General features: G+C 49.0%; 1 protein-coding gene across 2 annotated transcripts in view; it reads left to right on the top strand.

Moving 5' to 3' along the window:
• Positions 1-6: 6 nt before the first annotated feature.
• LOC125447950 (F-box/WD repeat-containing protein 1A) overlaps positions 7-15,234 on the top strand; it is a 42,453-nt gene continuing 27,225 nt past the window's right edge. The window contains exons 1-5 of one of the 2 annotated variants that reach the window (XM_059641229.1): positions 7-36; positions 8,950-9,027; positions 9,728-9,959; positions 12,200-12,386; positions 13,908-14,004. In XM_059641229.1, coding sequence (XP_059497212.1) covers positions 34-36; positions 8,950-9,027; positions 9,728-9,959; positions 12,200-12,386; positions 13,908-14,004 — 597 coding nt within the window. In that variant the 5' untranslated portion in view covers positions 7-33. The remainder of the gene's footprint in view (positions 37-8,949; positions 9,028-9,727; positions 9,960-12,199; positions 12,387-13,907; positions 14,005-15,234) is intronic. The other variant, XM_059641230.1, reaches the window with a different exon arrangement.

The following is a 15,234-nucleotide window of genomic DNA, read 5'->3' as shown; positions in this document are numbered from 1 at the left end:
GACTCCATACTCCATGACAAGATAGTGGAATACATGGTAAGCCAATGATTTAACCGCTTGTCAAGATTCTGCTTGAGTCTAGAAAGTAACAGTCGGGCCCCTTGTGAAGTCTCGCGGAGGCTGAGATAAGATTGTTTTGTGTGTGATGATGGATTTTCAAAACATGTTTATGTCCCACATCATACACCGAATGGAAGAGTTCATGTATGAGAGTGGAGAAGGAGTTGCAATGTAGATAAAATCTGTTAAAAAGCAGCAGGTTCAGCGTGGTGGCGAGTAGTTGTTTTCGAGATTCTACACTGGTGTTGACAAGGTGCCTTTATAAGGACCAGTGCTTTTACAATAATGTACAATACATTTTGCAATAAATGTATGTTCATCTCCTGGACCAGGGTTGGGGTGGTGTACAGGATGTCGTTTCAAAGTGACCCAAATCTGGGTGGAGGACAATAACAGAATTGAGTTGGACATAAACCTATTTGGGAAACAGGCCAACTCTTGAGGAAAACAGTGATGTGTAGTATTTTGGGAGGAAGAACGAAGGGAATTTATGAACTGGATAAGGACAATTTTACATGGAAACGTGGATTGAGGGGCTGTAGGATAGAGCCGATACAGTGTGGAAACAGGCCATTTGGCTCAACAAATCCACACCACCTCTCCAAAGCACATCCCACCCAGACTCTTTCCACCCCTCTCCTATCCCTGTAACCCAGCATTTGCCAAAGTGAATTCACCTCAGCTACACATCCCCGGATGCTATGGGCAATTTAGCACGGCCAGTCTTATTCCAAGCTGCCAGGGCAAGTTCATCAGTCAGAAGAGATTGTTGATTTTATGAAGAGAGATATCTTCTAAACTTTTAAAAACCTTGTTCAGACCTCACTTAAAATTTTCTGTCCAATTCTGGGCATCCCACTTCAAGAAGCAAGGAATCGTCCTGAGAGATTTCACAGGTGATCACAGGGTCCAGGAACATGTGGAAAGAGGAGAGAGTGTGACTGCTTCCCTCCTTTCTGAGAAAGGTGAGGAGAGGGTTCACACAGTGGTGAGTTAGATCAAATGGGGAAAATTTGTTTACTGTCGGCTGAAGATCACGAAGCAAAGGCTCTAAACAGGAAAGGGAGAGGAAATAAGACACTTTTCATTCCGTTACAAGTCATGATCTGCAGCAACTTTCAACAGGGATCTGACTAAGTGCTTGAAGTGGAAACTGTAGGAGAATAGCAGGCAAAGGGAATTAATTAGATAGCTTTTTCAAAGAGACAGCAGATCTAATGGATTGACTAGCCTCTGATATGGTACAATGATGCTGATGATATGAACATCACTGAGCTCTGGTGAGACCCGTGAGAAGTGAGTCCTGGTTTCTTTAAGGGTTGATGTAACACATTTGTGGATGTAATCCTTGTTTGCTTGTGTCACATGTAACAGATCCTACAAGCTTCTGAGATGTGCCGTGTGCTTCGTATTTTTGCCTGAATTCGGCCAAGTCCGTAATGGGGGGGGATTGTGAGGTGGGTTTAAGCTTTGGTTCAGATCAGAAACTGGATGGTTTGTTTGACAGGAGGCTTTGGTTCGTGTGGGATGGAGCCTGCATCAGGACCAAAGAAACACACTTTCCCTTCTTTGTCGCTCAAGTGAGAGGTTGATCATTGGTTTGTCTTTCCCTTTTGCTGTCCCTCATGCACAGGGATAAATTAATTCTCTGCAGGCTTGGTTCAATCTATCTGGGGGAGCTTAGTGACCTCATTCTGATGCCATCTGATTCTCTCTGTGTATTCCCAATGAGATCTGTGGACATGTACTTTGCCTTCCCTAGTGAGCTTTCCTACAGTTCAGTCAGTCAGAAACCAGAGACTCCCATGAGGCAGGAGATGTTTGACCTGTCCAGGGAGCTTTAAGGACATCCCTGAGGTATTTTTCTGTCGTACTGGGAATCTCCTGCTGTGGCGGTTTTCCGAATGGAGTGTTTGCTGTGGGACTGTGGTGTCAGGCGCACAAGAGACAAGTCCTAGTCAGTGCAGCTAGTTTTCAGTGAGGACACCCTGCGTATGTCGGCTTGTGGATAGGACCTTGCTGAACGATGGCCTTTCTACTCTCACACCCAGGCCTGTTAAGGCATTGTGGGAAGATTTGTACAGTGCTTTGAGTGATTGCTAGAAATTGTTCAGGTCTTCAAAGCTGCCTGGCTACCTTTGAATTTAGTCTCTGCTTTGTGATCCCAGTCAGCTTCAGGCTGAGCTGGCACTCGGAGTGAATTTCCTTGTTCCACGTTGGAGAAAAATGGTCCACGTTTTTAAGGATCTCACTCCTGAACGCCTTCACTGTGGGGATTTGTGACACTTTAGGAGCTGCTTGAGAAAAGAGCTTTTTTTTTAAGCGGCGGGGTGTTGGGACAGAGGCCCGTTCTTTCGAAAGAATTCCGTGATGGGGCTCAGAGAGTGTGGACACTGTTTGCCTACAGGTAGTTTTGGTTGTTAGGTTTTAGGACTCTTCCCTATCGCTCCTGTCCATCATTTCCACGCCTGTGAATCTTGCAGGAAACAGCACAGAGACACTGCTGTCAGTGCTGCAGTCAGACTCTGCTCTCTTCCCAAACATTGTCTGAGAGGTCCCATGTGACGTGGGCTGCTCCTGACTGAGGATTATCAGGTGAGGAGCATCTTACTGGGGCTGTCCCTCTGCCGCCTTTGAGAATCTTGGCAGGGATCCCATCCAGTGCGAAGGTATTGAGTCTGCCAGCCCAAATCCATGCGGAGTAAGTGAATGGACAAATGTCAAGGACAGCAGGTTGGAATGGGTGGTCCCATTGGCACACAGGAGTAGACATGGACTGAGGCCTATTTCTCATAAACACCACATCTTGTCATTGTTCCCTGGCCTGATGCCGTTCTGGAGTTAATTATTCAGGGACAGGGTTAACTGACTGTGAGTTAAGAACCAGGAGTTGGATGGAGAGATCTAGGTGAAATCTTCATCTGTGAGTATTGGTGACCAGATCAACCCACTGCAATCTGAGTCAAATATTATTGCAGCCTTGAGTTCACAGAGAGTAATTCTCACTTTCGTTCTGTGTCTCAGGGGTATCTCTATCTAGTTCCTGGTGCTTCAGATGTAAATCCATGATTTTGTGGAAAGTATTGACAGCCATTCAGCTGGATTGAATTTTGGAACTTTGCTCGGAGTTAGAATTTGGGATGTTGTAGCTGAAATCTGTGCACAGCAAGCTCCCACAATGGCCTGTTACAGGCAGAGACCCTTCTGCCTATCTTACTTGGCCTGTAGTGGCTCTCTGAACAAACAGCTGACTCAGTGCCATTCATCCATCTTCACCCCCACCTTCCGTTCCCAGCGAACAGTGTGATTCTCTGCACTGTGTATTGATTCAGGATGCTTCCAGCGCGCACACAGGCTATGCTTTCCGGCTCCAATGCCCCTGCCCTGCTAAAAAGACCATTTCTCCCATCGCTCTCGCTGTATTTGCTGATTTAGTTCAGACTTTTGTTCATGCCCATTGAGGAGATGTTGGCCTCGCTGGCCAGGCCATTAGTAATTGCTCACTCCGAGCCACAGCAGCATGAGTCTGGGGTACATGTGTAGGCCTCACTGGGTAAGGACGGCTGCTTCCTTCCCTAAAGGACGCTCGTGAACCCAGTAGGTTTTTTTTCCAACAACAGTTTCATGGTCGTTTGGACTTATAAATCCAGGTTTCTTTTTAGAGTAACTGAATTTAGCTGCTGTGGCAGGATTCAAACCTGGGTTCGTAGACGAGGGATAATGCCATCAGGCCGTTGGCTCCCCTCGGCTCTTACCATCTCACCCTGATCCTTGCGCGAGTGTAGAAATTTCTCCGAGTCCAGAGTCCACGGAAAACAGAAGGCTCAGAGCCAAGTACAAGGGAAGAAATCTGTGCTGCTCCAGAGACTGTAGTCGGGTTTTTGAAGTCATCCTGAATGGGCACCTGACCATGCATCGCTTCCCCTGATGGTCATACACTGCTAGGTTTGTAGCTAGCTTTTTGTATTCGGCCTTGTCACCCAGGTGGGTCTTTCTGTAAGCATTCTACCCTCTGGATGTTCCAGCTCCCCACACCTTCCTTTACCATTAACTGGAATGTTTCCTGCTCCGTCTCCTTTCAAAGGTTACAGTCACTTCCCTGAACATTTTGTTTCTCAAGCATCAGGATCAACGTGGACCTGAAGGCCTGGTGGATTCTCATCCACGACACCAAGCTGAGCTGCACCATCCTGTCTGTGTCCATCTTCTCCACGTCTGATCCGTTAGTTGAGCAGGGATCAAACCTGGGGCCTTCGGATGTTTGTTTATTTTGTGTTGTGCGGCACTGAAGGACACGTTGCAGCCTTTTTTGAACGTTCACTGCGTAAGTGGCACTTGCAGCAAATTTCCAAACCCCCAATCACTTCTGTTGAGAAGGACAGGGGCAGCAGGTACGAAGCAACACCGCCAGCGGCATGTTCCGTGTCCCACGCCATCCTGAGTCAGGCGTTCCTCACCGTCCCTTCGCTGTTGCTCGGTGCGAGTCCAGCCAGCTCCTTGCTGTGGTGCTCCGCAGGTACCTGCCCCAGAACCTGCAGCAGTGTAGGACGGGGATGGCCGGTGAATGCTGGCTTTCAGCAGCGGTGCCATCACCCTGAAAAAAAGTTTTGCCAAGAATTGCACACAGGCATTGCAGCCTGGTGGTCTAAACATTATCGTGTATCCTGTCGATGCGGGCATTGATCAGTGAGCGTGCTGATGGGCTGCAGTTCATTCAGGCTCAGTTACACTCCTGACTGAAGACCTTTACAGATTGCACTGTCCTGCTCAGTTTGAGAAATGGGCATGTAGCTCAGTTTCTGCCTGGCGTTAATCATTTCACACGTGATTTCTTTCCCCTCTCTCGTATGCCCGTAATTTGAGGGGGATAGGAACGAACGATCTGACAGTGAATAACCTAATATTTTGTTGCAGTGAATGTCTGGCAGCTTTGCCTCAAAATATATTTCAGCATTTCGTAGAAATGATTAAAAAGCATTTTTGGACGTTAATGTAGATTCTCTATAATGATCAGTGTGAGCAAATGAGGCTGCTCAGGCTATCTAATACCCACAAATAAACGAGTGGTACTCAGTCACTCTCTGCCTGTCCCTCCAATCACTGGACTCTTCCTCCCTTTTACAGCTGTCAAAAACAAAGTAACTATGGGTACCCACCTTTCACCCACACAGCCCCCATCACATTGGCTGGTCTGTGCTCTTTTCTCTCTGATTTTACAAGCTCTCAGGCAGTGATGCTCTACTGAGTGGTCACTCCATCTCCTCTCTTCACACAGTGAACTGCCTGGTTTCTGGCCCGAAACGTCAGCTTTTGTGCTCCTGAGATGCTGCTTGGCCTGCTGTGTTCATCCAGCCCCACGCTTTGTTATCTTGGATTCTCCAGCATCTGCAGTTCCCATTATCTCCGGTCTTCTTCCTGATTGGATTTGTCAGGCATGGGCCACCGCTCAGGGGCTAACACTGTTGACTGCGATTCCAAACATGAGCGATTCAGCTCACAATTGATGTCAGAAAACAGGAGGAGGCCATTCAGGCCCTCCAACCAGTTCTTCACTGAGATCATGGTGAATCTGTCACCCAGCTCCATATAGCTGCTTGTGCTCAAACCTGGAGAAGTTTTTATTTGTCAGATGTAAATGTTTTTGGACCGGGGTTAAAACTAGTAATGCCCTAATATCTCTTGACAATGATTAATCTGCCAATCCCTAGATAATTGTTAAAGTGACCTTATTTACTCCATCTGCTGTAAATCCAAACTAGAATTATTTCTTCAGGCTCTGCTTTACAGGAAATAAAACCTTTTGTTTCTTGACTCTCTCCTTGTCATAGCACTGTTAGGGTCCAGCTATCATTCTGGCCAGCTTTCACCTTGGGAGCTGCGATATCTTTCCAATGGTGTGGTGCCCAGGAGAGTCTCTGTGGTTTAACCCGGCGTGATGTGAGGCTGGAACTGAACACTTGGAGCTGCCACTGATTCCGAGCTGTGTCGGCTCCATCAGGCCAATGGAGAACAGCCTCAGTCATACTGGTGTGCAGGCACTTTGCCAGCCTGATCCGTGGAGATGATCCCTGGCTGCAGTACTGCATTAACACAGTGCCCTTTCTGGGAGCTGTGATGAGCTACGATCTTCAGCCCGACAGCTTTCACAGAAGTTGTAACAAACTTTTGGAACGCTGTTCAGAGGCTTCTCTCCCAGCAGTGTTGCGTCAGTGTTCCCAGAGTTTCTGTTGGCCAAGTGACAGACAGCACCGTGTGTGTTTATCTCTGTGTATATCTCTCTCTCTCTCTCTGTCTCTCTCTCGTGTCTGTGTGTGTGTGTCTGGCTGGCTGTCTCTCTTTCTCCATCCTCTTTCTCCCCCCCCCCCCCCCCCCCCCCCCCACCCCCTCAGGTGTGACAGTGCAGTTTGTTTATCTGAGCCATGCGAATGCCTGTTGGCGACAGGTGGAGTGTCAGTCCAAGTGCAGCTGTTTGACTTTGCCCCCTGAGCTGGGAATTAACCAGTTGTTACAATCGTGGGAGTTGCAGGGAATTCCCTGAGGATTTGTATCCCACCCAATCAGATCTTTTGTCTTGATTGTGTCCAGAGTCGGAGATTTCCTGGAACTTTGAGCTGAAGCCTGAGTGTATCCCTCTGTCTCCAGGTGAATGTCCTGCTCAAACCTCCATGTGGGGGTGACAGCGATGGGGTCAGGCAGTGGGGTGCTGTCGGAAGGTCTGGGGAACTCGATGGGCCGATTGGCCTCTTGCTGCAGGCTAGGGATTCAGTGATTATAATCAGGAGAAACTCTGATCCCATGCTATTGTGTGTAGGGGGTGGGTGGGGCAGGTGAGTGAAGTCTGATTAACATTTAACCCTCAGTCAATGATCCAGGAAGTGCCTGTGGGATCTTGCTGTGCGCAGGGGAGTAGTTTTGCTCCGATTCTGATATGACAGTAGTGACAGCACTCCTGTACAGGCCTCTTGAAGCTGTGTGAAGCTGCCCTACACATTCCCCTCTGCTCACCCTTCCTGCGTGAGGATTTTCTTGGCTGTTTCGAGTGTGCCATGGAGCATCATGGGCTTGTGAGATATCTGGGAGGTACCTTCGCACGTTCTCCTCAGTTACAGGTTCTATCCAAGTGAAATTCTTTGTGTCTTGGTGGGGACTCGGTGTGCAATAAGACAGAGGGAGTGAAGGTCACCCAGCAGCATTGGAAGGTAAACTGATGTGAGTTGGATACCAGTGATAGATCCCAGGGTATGGTTTCAGCATGAGGCCCCAATCTCCAGTCCTGGGTCGTATACGAGAGTTGACAGCAATGGAGCTGGAAATGGGGCTGCGGAGCACGTTAGACTGAGGGGGGGCGGTGGGCACAAGAGAGAGCAGAGCAGCCGAAATTTAATCCAGTAAGCATGTTAAACTCACTAAGAGGAGGTATTGGTCGCTGGGTGGACAAAGAGCAGGACGAAGAATTCATTGAAGTGCTTGTGCTTTTCAAAAGCTGCACAGATTAGCCGACTGTTCTCTGACAACTGAATGTGCCGTCGTGATAACAAAGTGTGGGGCTGGATGAACACAGCAGGCCAAGCAGCATCTCAGGAGCACAAAAGCTGACATTTCGGGCCTAGACCCTTCATCAGAGAGGGGGATGGGGAGAGGGAACTGGAATAAATAGGGAGAGGGGGGAGGCGGACTGAAGATGGAGAGAAAAGAAGATAGGTGGAGAGGAGAGTATAGGTGGGGAGGTAGGGAGGGGATAGGTCAGTCCAGGGAAGACGGACAGGTCAAGGAGGCGGGATGGGGTGGTAGGTAGGAAATGGAGGTGCGGCTTGAGGTGGGAGTAAGGGATGGGTGAGAGGAAGAACAGGTTAGGGAAGCGGAGACAGGCTGGGCTGGGTTGGCATCAGATCGCCCACGAGATGGCAGAGCAAGCTTGTGAGCAGAATGGCCTTCTCACTGTCTTGTTTGTGTGGAGCAGTATAACTGTGGAAGAGAGGCAGAGAGCAGCACAAATGCATTCACTGCTGTGTGGTTTGAGTAAATGTGAAGGGAGCTGTGAAAATGAGGATAGAACAGAAAAGAACAGAGGTGATTTTGTCGCAGAGTTTAAATCGCAAACGAATGGGATGGACCAGTTGGAAAGTGAGGGCATTAAAATACATGGTATTCCTTCTCCCGTTGCCCCCCCACCCCAATACACAAACACTGGGGCTGACGCTCGTGGGAATGAACTCCTGGAGTTCCCAGGGAGCAGGCAGATGACGTTGAAGGTGAGGTGAGTATGTCAGGCTGGAAACGGTGCTGGCCAAAACATTGAAACGGAAATGTGCGTTACTACGCCAACTCAGCAGGTCTGGCAGCATCTGCAGAGAGAGACAGAAACAGTGACCCTGCTTTGGAACTGAGCAGAACATTGGTAACGGTGCACTGGGGTTAGGCGCAGACACATAGGGCCTGAGCCACAGGGTCTGTCTGTGCGATGTTATTAATTCAGTGTCAGATCACTCAGGTACACTTTATGCAACGGCAGACATTCTAGCCCCTTGTTAGAAAGGGTCTGCAGTTTACCTATAAGTAAAGTTGTAAGAAAAGTAGTAAATAATTCAAGCCAGGTATTTGTGTAAGAAGCCACAATCAGGTTGTTTGTCAGGGGAGGTGGGGTGAAGTGGCTTTGAATGAACACCCAATATTAACTCGAACTGGAGTTGACACTAAGCACATTGCAGCAGTCATTGTAACTCGCTGAGCCCATTGTTGCTTTGTTCGCCTTCTCCTGTTCCCTTTGCTTTACCTTTATGGGTGTTTTTTTCTTGAATGGCTTGACCTTGCGAAGCTCCAAATCTGACCTGCTGTGTTTTCTCTCTCTTTCTCTCTCTCTCTGTTTTGATTTCTCTCATCTCTCTCCAGAATGCGTCTGGACGCGATGACCTTAATGAGGCTGAACCCCCTAAGAAACTTGTATTGGGAAAGAACACATTTAATCAGGTGACAATACCTCGCGACATTGTGACTGACTATATCGACGGGCCGCCCGCCTTGTTCAAACGCCACCAAATTGCCCACCATGGAGCTGGTGTTTTGAAGCCGGGGAGGGAGGATTCCAGCCACTTTGAACACTGTGTCCTCAAAGCAACCCATTTAGCGTGAACTTCCTGTCAAGTGTTGACCAGCTAGCTGTGATCTAACCTGCTGGTTAAGACACGGGCTGTGCAAACCAATGAACTATTCGTGCTGAGGGAATGAGGTCAGAGTGTTTGCTTTGCACGTGGCCGCTTGCAGAGCCTCCTCAAGTTGAAATTATCCTCTCGTACCCCAGTCTTTATCTTCAAACGCTGTGTTGCTCCAGCTACAGCCTCTGCTCTGCCACCCACTGCACCTCTCAGCCTGTTATATCGCCGCCCCCCCCCCCCCTCCCCCCGTCAAACAACCATTCACTTTACAATGCAGCACGTTTGTTTTCCTCCTGCAAGACCCTGGATAAAAATCTCTTGGACTGAGCTTTTCAAATTCGTCCAACCCCTCCTTTCTCCTCCCTGTCTCCGCCTGCTTTTCCCATCTATCTGCTGTGTGCCTGTGAAACTGCCGCAGGTTGATACTTGTACCTTCTCTCAATACTAGAAAAAAATACTGCTGCACCTAACCAGAATTCTGTTTCTCTAAAGAACAAACTCTCATTCCTTTCCAGACGAAACTCAGCAATGGCACGCCGAGCATGATACCAACGAAGCAGCATGCACCATCGACCAGCTATGAGAAACAGAAGGAGCAGTGTGTAAAATACTTCGACCAGTGGACTGAAACCGATCAGGTGGAATTTGTCGAGAACCTGATATCCCGAATGTGTCACTACCAACACGGGCACATCAACTCTTACCTTAAGCCCATGCTTCAGAGGGACTTCATCACGGTGCTGCCAGGTACACACAGGGAGGAGAGGGACAGTGAACACCACCCAACTCACGTGGGACTCCATGCCCATGCCCGTCATCCCAAACACTCCATTCGCCTGTCGTGCCTGTGCTGGCTCTTTTGAACAAACGTTCCGTTGGTTCCTCTTTCTGCACAGCTTTGTAGATCTTTTCCTTTTCAACGTGGTCTCCCAATCCCTTCGATAGTTAGCGTTGACTCAGCTCCCTATCAAGCAAAGCATTCTCATCACAGCAACTCTCTCACTGCGTTTAACAAGTGAATCCTCCTCACCTGCCCCCAGCATCTGAGTTCTTTTAGAATTTACCAGGACCCCCTCTCCTCTGGTCACCTGATCCTGCTGCCAATACAAACACCATGACCTGAAACCCCCTGTCATTTCACACAGCTCTGAAAGTTCCTGTTAACTTTGCCCAGGCCAACAAGCACAGCGCCAGTCTTGATCCGAATGGTAGCATCCAGACTTGGGCACGGTGATCGATCTGAAGATGAACCATGTAGCTACAGTGGTTTAGCATCATCATCTTGTATCTTCGGCCCCATTTGAGGTCACTGTTGATAAAACCTTTCCATAACCTTCTGAACACAGTGTCTTTCTCCATGCCACTTGAAAGGGCATAGAAAAGATTTCCAATGCTCTTGGCAGGGTTGTGGGGGGAGTGGGTTTGAGCTTTGGGCAGAGGCTGAATACACTGGGGCCGTTTACCCCGGAGTGTTGGGGGCTGAAGGGCAGTTTTTAAGACCATGAGGGGCACGGATTAGATGAATAACCAAAGTCTTTTCCCCAGGGTAGGGGAATCCAAAACTACAGGTTTAAGGTGAGAGGGGGGAGGATTTAAAAGGGGCTTGAGGGGCACTTTTTCTCAAGTAGAGGGTGGAATGAGCTGCCAGAGGAAGTGGTGGAGGCTGGTAGAGCGACATCATTTAAAAGGCAGCTGGATGGGAAGGGTTCAGAGGGATACGGGTCTGGATACTAATTTAGGATATCGGGTCGACGTGGATGAGTTGGACTGAAGGACCCGTTTCTGTGCTGCCCAGCCCTATGACTCTGTTATGTCCAGTTTACAATTTGGCCTGTACTGCTTTTGTCAAAAGAACAAAGGTCTTAGAAAATTGGAAGTTGGGAAGGGGACCAAGAGAGATTGCGATGATTTGTGGATTTAAGATGGAAACTGACAGTGAGGTAACCCAAGTTCTCAGACAGAGTGATCATCCTGCCCACAACAACACTTCCCAAAATAGCAGAAAGTAGCACCAGAAGCTGCAAATCCACACAGACATTGGTGGGAATTAGTTCAGAACCATCCAAATTCCGGGCTGTGGAACTAACTGCTAGGCTCTTGTGTAAACGTCCAGCACGAATATAGATCACTTTACGGCTTCTGCTGCAGATTTTTAAAATTTGAGGTGATAGACAATTAGAAAATAGATGCCACGAGCAGGCTATTCACCTCTTTGAGCCTGCACCACCATTCAGTGTGACCACAGCTGATTATACAATCTCAGTATCCCACTCCCACTTTCTCTGCTTGATTCCCTTTAGCCACAAGGGCCACATCCAGCCCCCTCTTGAATATATCTAATGAACTGACCACAACAGCTTCACAAATCTCTGAGTGAGGGAATTCTTCCTCATTTCACTCCTGAATGACTTACCCTTTATTCTTAGACTGTGACCCCTCGTTCTGGACTTCCCCAGCACTGGGAGTATCCTTCCCACATCGACCCTGCCCAGTCTCATCAGGATTTTATATCCTTCTATGAGATAGCTCCCTCATTCTTCTAAATTCCAGTGAGTGCAAGCCCAGTCGATTCTAGTCTTTCCTCAAATGCCAGTCCTCCTCTCCCGAGAATCAGTCTGGGGATCCCTCGCTGGACTCCCTGGTCAGTAAGAATCTGAGGAAATCCAGCGAGATTTTCATGAACTTGGGAGAGGTGATGGAAAGGAATGGAGTATGGTCACAGATCAGACCTGACTTTGTTCAATGGTGTAGAAGGTCTGAGGGGCTGAATGGCCTTGCTGTGGACTGTGGTGGCCTCTGCCCAGACTTTATAACACAGGAGACATTGGTGTTTAGGGCCCAAGTCTGTGCCAACACCCAGCATCAGTGAGAGGCTCAGGGTCTGCTGATGGATTGGGGTTAGTTGGAGCTGAGCCCCATGCTTAGGTTAAGCTGGTGCACTGCCTCAGTTGGTTCATTCTCACCTTGTCTTGTGTCTCGTTGTGCAGCCCGTGGCCTGGACCACATTGCAGAGAACATCCTGTCGTTCCTGGATGCCCGCTCCCTGTGTGCCGCTGAGCTGGTCTGTAAGGAGTGGTACCGGGTCATATCCGACGGGATGCTCTGGAAGAAACTGATGGAGCGAATGGTGCGCACGGATTCCCTCTGGAAGGGGTTATCAGAGAGGAGGGGATGGTAAGGACTGCGGTTCGGGCTGGGGTCTGCAGGCTGCTGGGAGGGGAGGGGAGAGGATGGTAAGGACTGCAGTTGGGGTCGGGGTCTGCAGGCTGCTGGGAGGGGAGGGGATGGTAAGGATTGCGGTTGGGGTCGGGGTCTGCAGGCTGCTGGGAGGGGAGGGGATGGTAAGGATTGCGGTTGGGGTCGGGGTCTGCAGGCTGCTGGGAGGGGAGAGGATGGTGGAGGGGAGAGGAGGGGAGGGGATGGTAAGGACTGCAGCTGGGGTCGGGGTCTGCAGGCTGCTGGGAGGGGAGAGGATGGTGGAGGGGAGGGGAGGGGATGGTAAGGACTGCGGCTGGGTTTGGGGTCTGCAGGCTGCTGGGAGAGTGCCTGATTGAGGAGATGCCGGGATGTCTCCTGTTGTACAGCCTCTCACTGATTCTCATGTATGTAACTGATGCAGAATTAAACTGATGCTCATCAAAGGTCAAATGAGGGTCTGAATCCTTCCCATCCTCCCTCTCTCGGACCCAGAGCCTCTGTGTTGCTGGAGCTTGGCAATGTCATACCACACTGTTTGGAGCTGGTGGGGCTTGTACCCAGGGCTTCTGGCCCAGAGTTGCCACAGTGGGAGTCTCCCTACACGATCCCTCCGAGGGTCAGGATATTATTCTGCGTGAAATGAACAAGAGCTGGAATGCGGAGAAGTGAGGGGGTTGATTTATGACTTGCCCTGGCTATTTGTTGCACTGCACATTCAGAGGAGAAACTTTCTTGGTCTGGCTTTGATCATTAAAGCTGCTGTGTGTCTGTTCTGAGGAAGGGTCAGTCCACCTGAAACGTTAACTGTGATTTCTCTCCACAGATGCTGTCAGACCTGCTGAGCGTCTCCAGCAATTTCTGTTTATGTTGATGATGATGTAGAAGTGGTTAACGGCCTGAGTTTGGAACGTGAACATAACCCCAAACACGTACCTGCTGAAGGCCAAAGAGAGGGTTTCTGCTTGCAGACATTGACTGCAGAGTGGAGAGGGGTCAAAAGCTTCTGTACCACAAGGCTTCGTTCTTGACAGCAAAAAAAAATGGAGGAAGCATCGCAGTGCTCGAGGTCTACAGCATGGAAACAGGTCCTTCTGCCCAGCCTGTCCATGCCCTGCTCAGTTTTCACAATTTCAGCTAGTCCCGTGTACCTGTCTTTGGTCCATATCCCTTCGTACCTATTCCCCATCCATGTCTCTGTCCAAATGCTTGTCAGCAGGGAGATCTCTTTGACCTTTTTAATTGAAAAGCCACCCTTCAAACTCCAAACAACTCGGTATGAAGCTGCTGGAACACTTGCGAGCAGTGATATCTGTGGTTGATGTTTACATCTATTGCCTGTGCGTTTTTGTCTTCAGTGAATCAATCAGTTATAATATGGCTACAGATAACTGGCCGGGTGCTCCCTCTCTGCGATAAAGTGCAGTCACTGTTTTTGATCAAAGTGGCAGAGATTCTCGTGTCAAAACGTAGATCCTCATGAACCTTTTTACGTTGCAGGATCCAGTATCTGTTCAAAAACAAGCCCTCTGATGGAATGTTGCCTCCAGATTCCTTCTACAGATCACTGTATCCCCAGATCATACAGGACATTGAGGTAAGAGGTAGCTGCTTTGTCATTGAGAAAACTGAGTTTTGTTGAAAGAAGTGGGTGTTTGCGTGTCACTGCACAGAAACGCAGCCAATTGATTTCAGCAAGATCTCCCAAAGGAGTTGACAGAGCAATGGCCAGACCTCCCTCAGATGTTGGCTCTGGGATGAAGCAAGGAAGAATTCCCCAGCTGTTATCCACCTCCAATATGGCAGCATTCTCACAGTACTGCATCGGCATTGCTCAACTCTCTGGAATGGAATTTGAAATTGCAGTCCTCAAACTCAGCAGGGAGAAGGGGTGGCGATGTGGGATGGGGTTTTTGCTGGACTTGACGAATAAGGGATGGTATTCTGCATTGCTCCACAGCAGGGTCATTCACGTCCCTTCTCCAGATCTCAGTCCCCATTTCCTCTCAAACGGCCTGTGTGTGAGGTGTTCAGCAGTAAGTAGTTCTGACAGTCGTACAGGGGATAGGAAGATAGCAGACCATGGTAAGATAACAAGGTGTAGAGCTGGATGAGCACAGCAGGCCAAGCAGCATCAGAGCAGCAGGAAAGCTGACGTTTCGGGCCTCTCCATTTTCTGAAGAAGGGTCTCGGCCCGAAGCATCAGCTTTCCTGCTCCTCTGATGCTGCTTGGCCTGCTGTGTTCATCCAGCTCTACACCTTGTTATCTCAGATTCTCCAGCATCTGCAGTTCCTACTGTCTCTAACAGACCATGGTGTTGTGCAAGCAGATGGGAGCAGTCAGGAATTGTCAGTGAAAGCAAAATACTGTGGCTGCTGCAAACCTGCAGTTATGAAAAGCTACAGAATGGAAAGAGTAGCTTGAGCAGAGAGAGCGAGAGGAAGAGCTCACGCTCTGCATTATTGATGGTATGTCAGCAGTGGGTGGACATAAAATATAGAACAGTACGGGCCCTTCAGCCCATGATGTTGTGCCGAACTTTTACCCTAATCCTAAGGTCTATCTAACCTCCACCCCTACCTTATACTATCATCCATATGCCTATCTTGTAGCCGTTTAAATGTCCCTAATGAGGCTGACTCCACTACCCTCTTTAGCCATGCAGCCCCGACCACTCTGAGTAAAGAACCTACCTCCGACGTCTACCGTGTATCCACCTCCACTCACTTTAAAACTATGTCCCCTTGTAATAGCTACCTCCATCCAAGGAAAAAGTCTCTGGCTGTCCACTCTATCTATATCTCTGGTCATTTTGTACACCTCTAT

This window comes from Stegostoma tigrinum, chromosome 40 (assembly GCF_030684315.1).
Source record: "Stegostoma tigrinum isolate sSteTig4 chromosome 40, sSteTig4.hap1, whole genome shotgun sequence".
NCBI lineage: Eukaryota > Metazoa > Chordata > Chondrichthyes > Orectolobiformes > Stegostomatidae > Stegostoma > Stegostoma tigrinum.
Note: the sequence above shows the minus strand (reverse complement) of the source record. Positions and strands in the feature narration are given on the sequence as shown.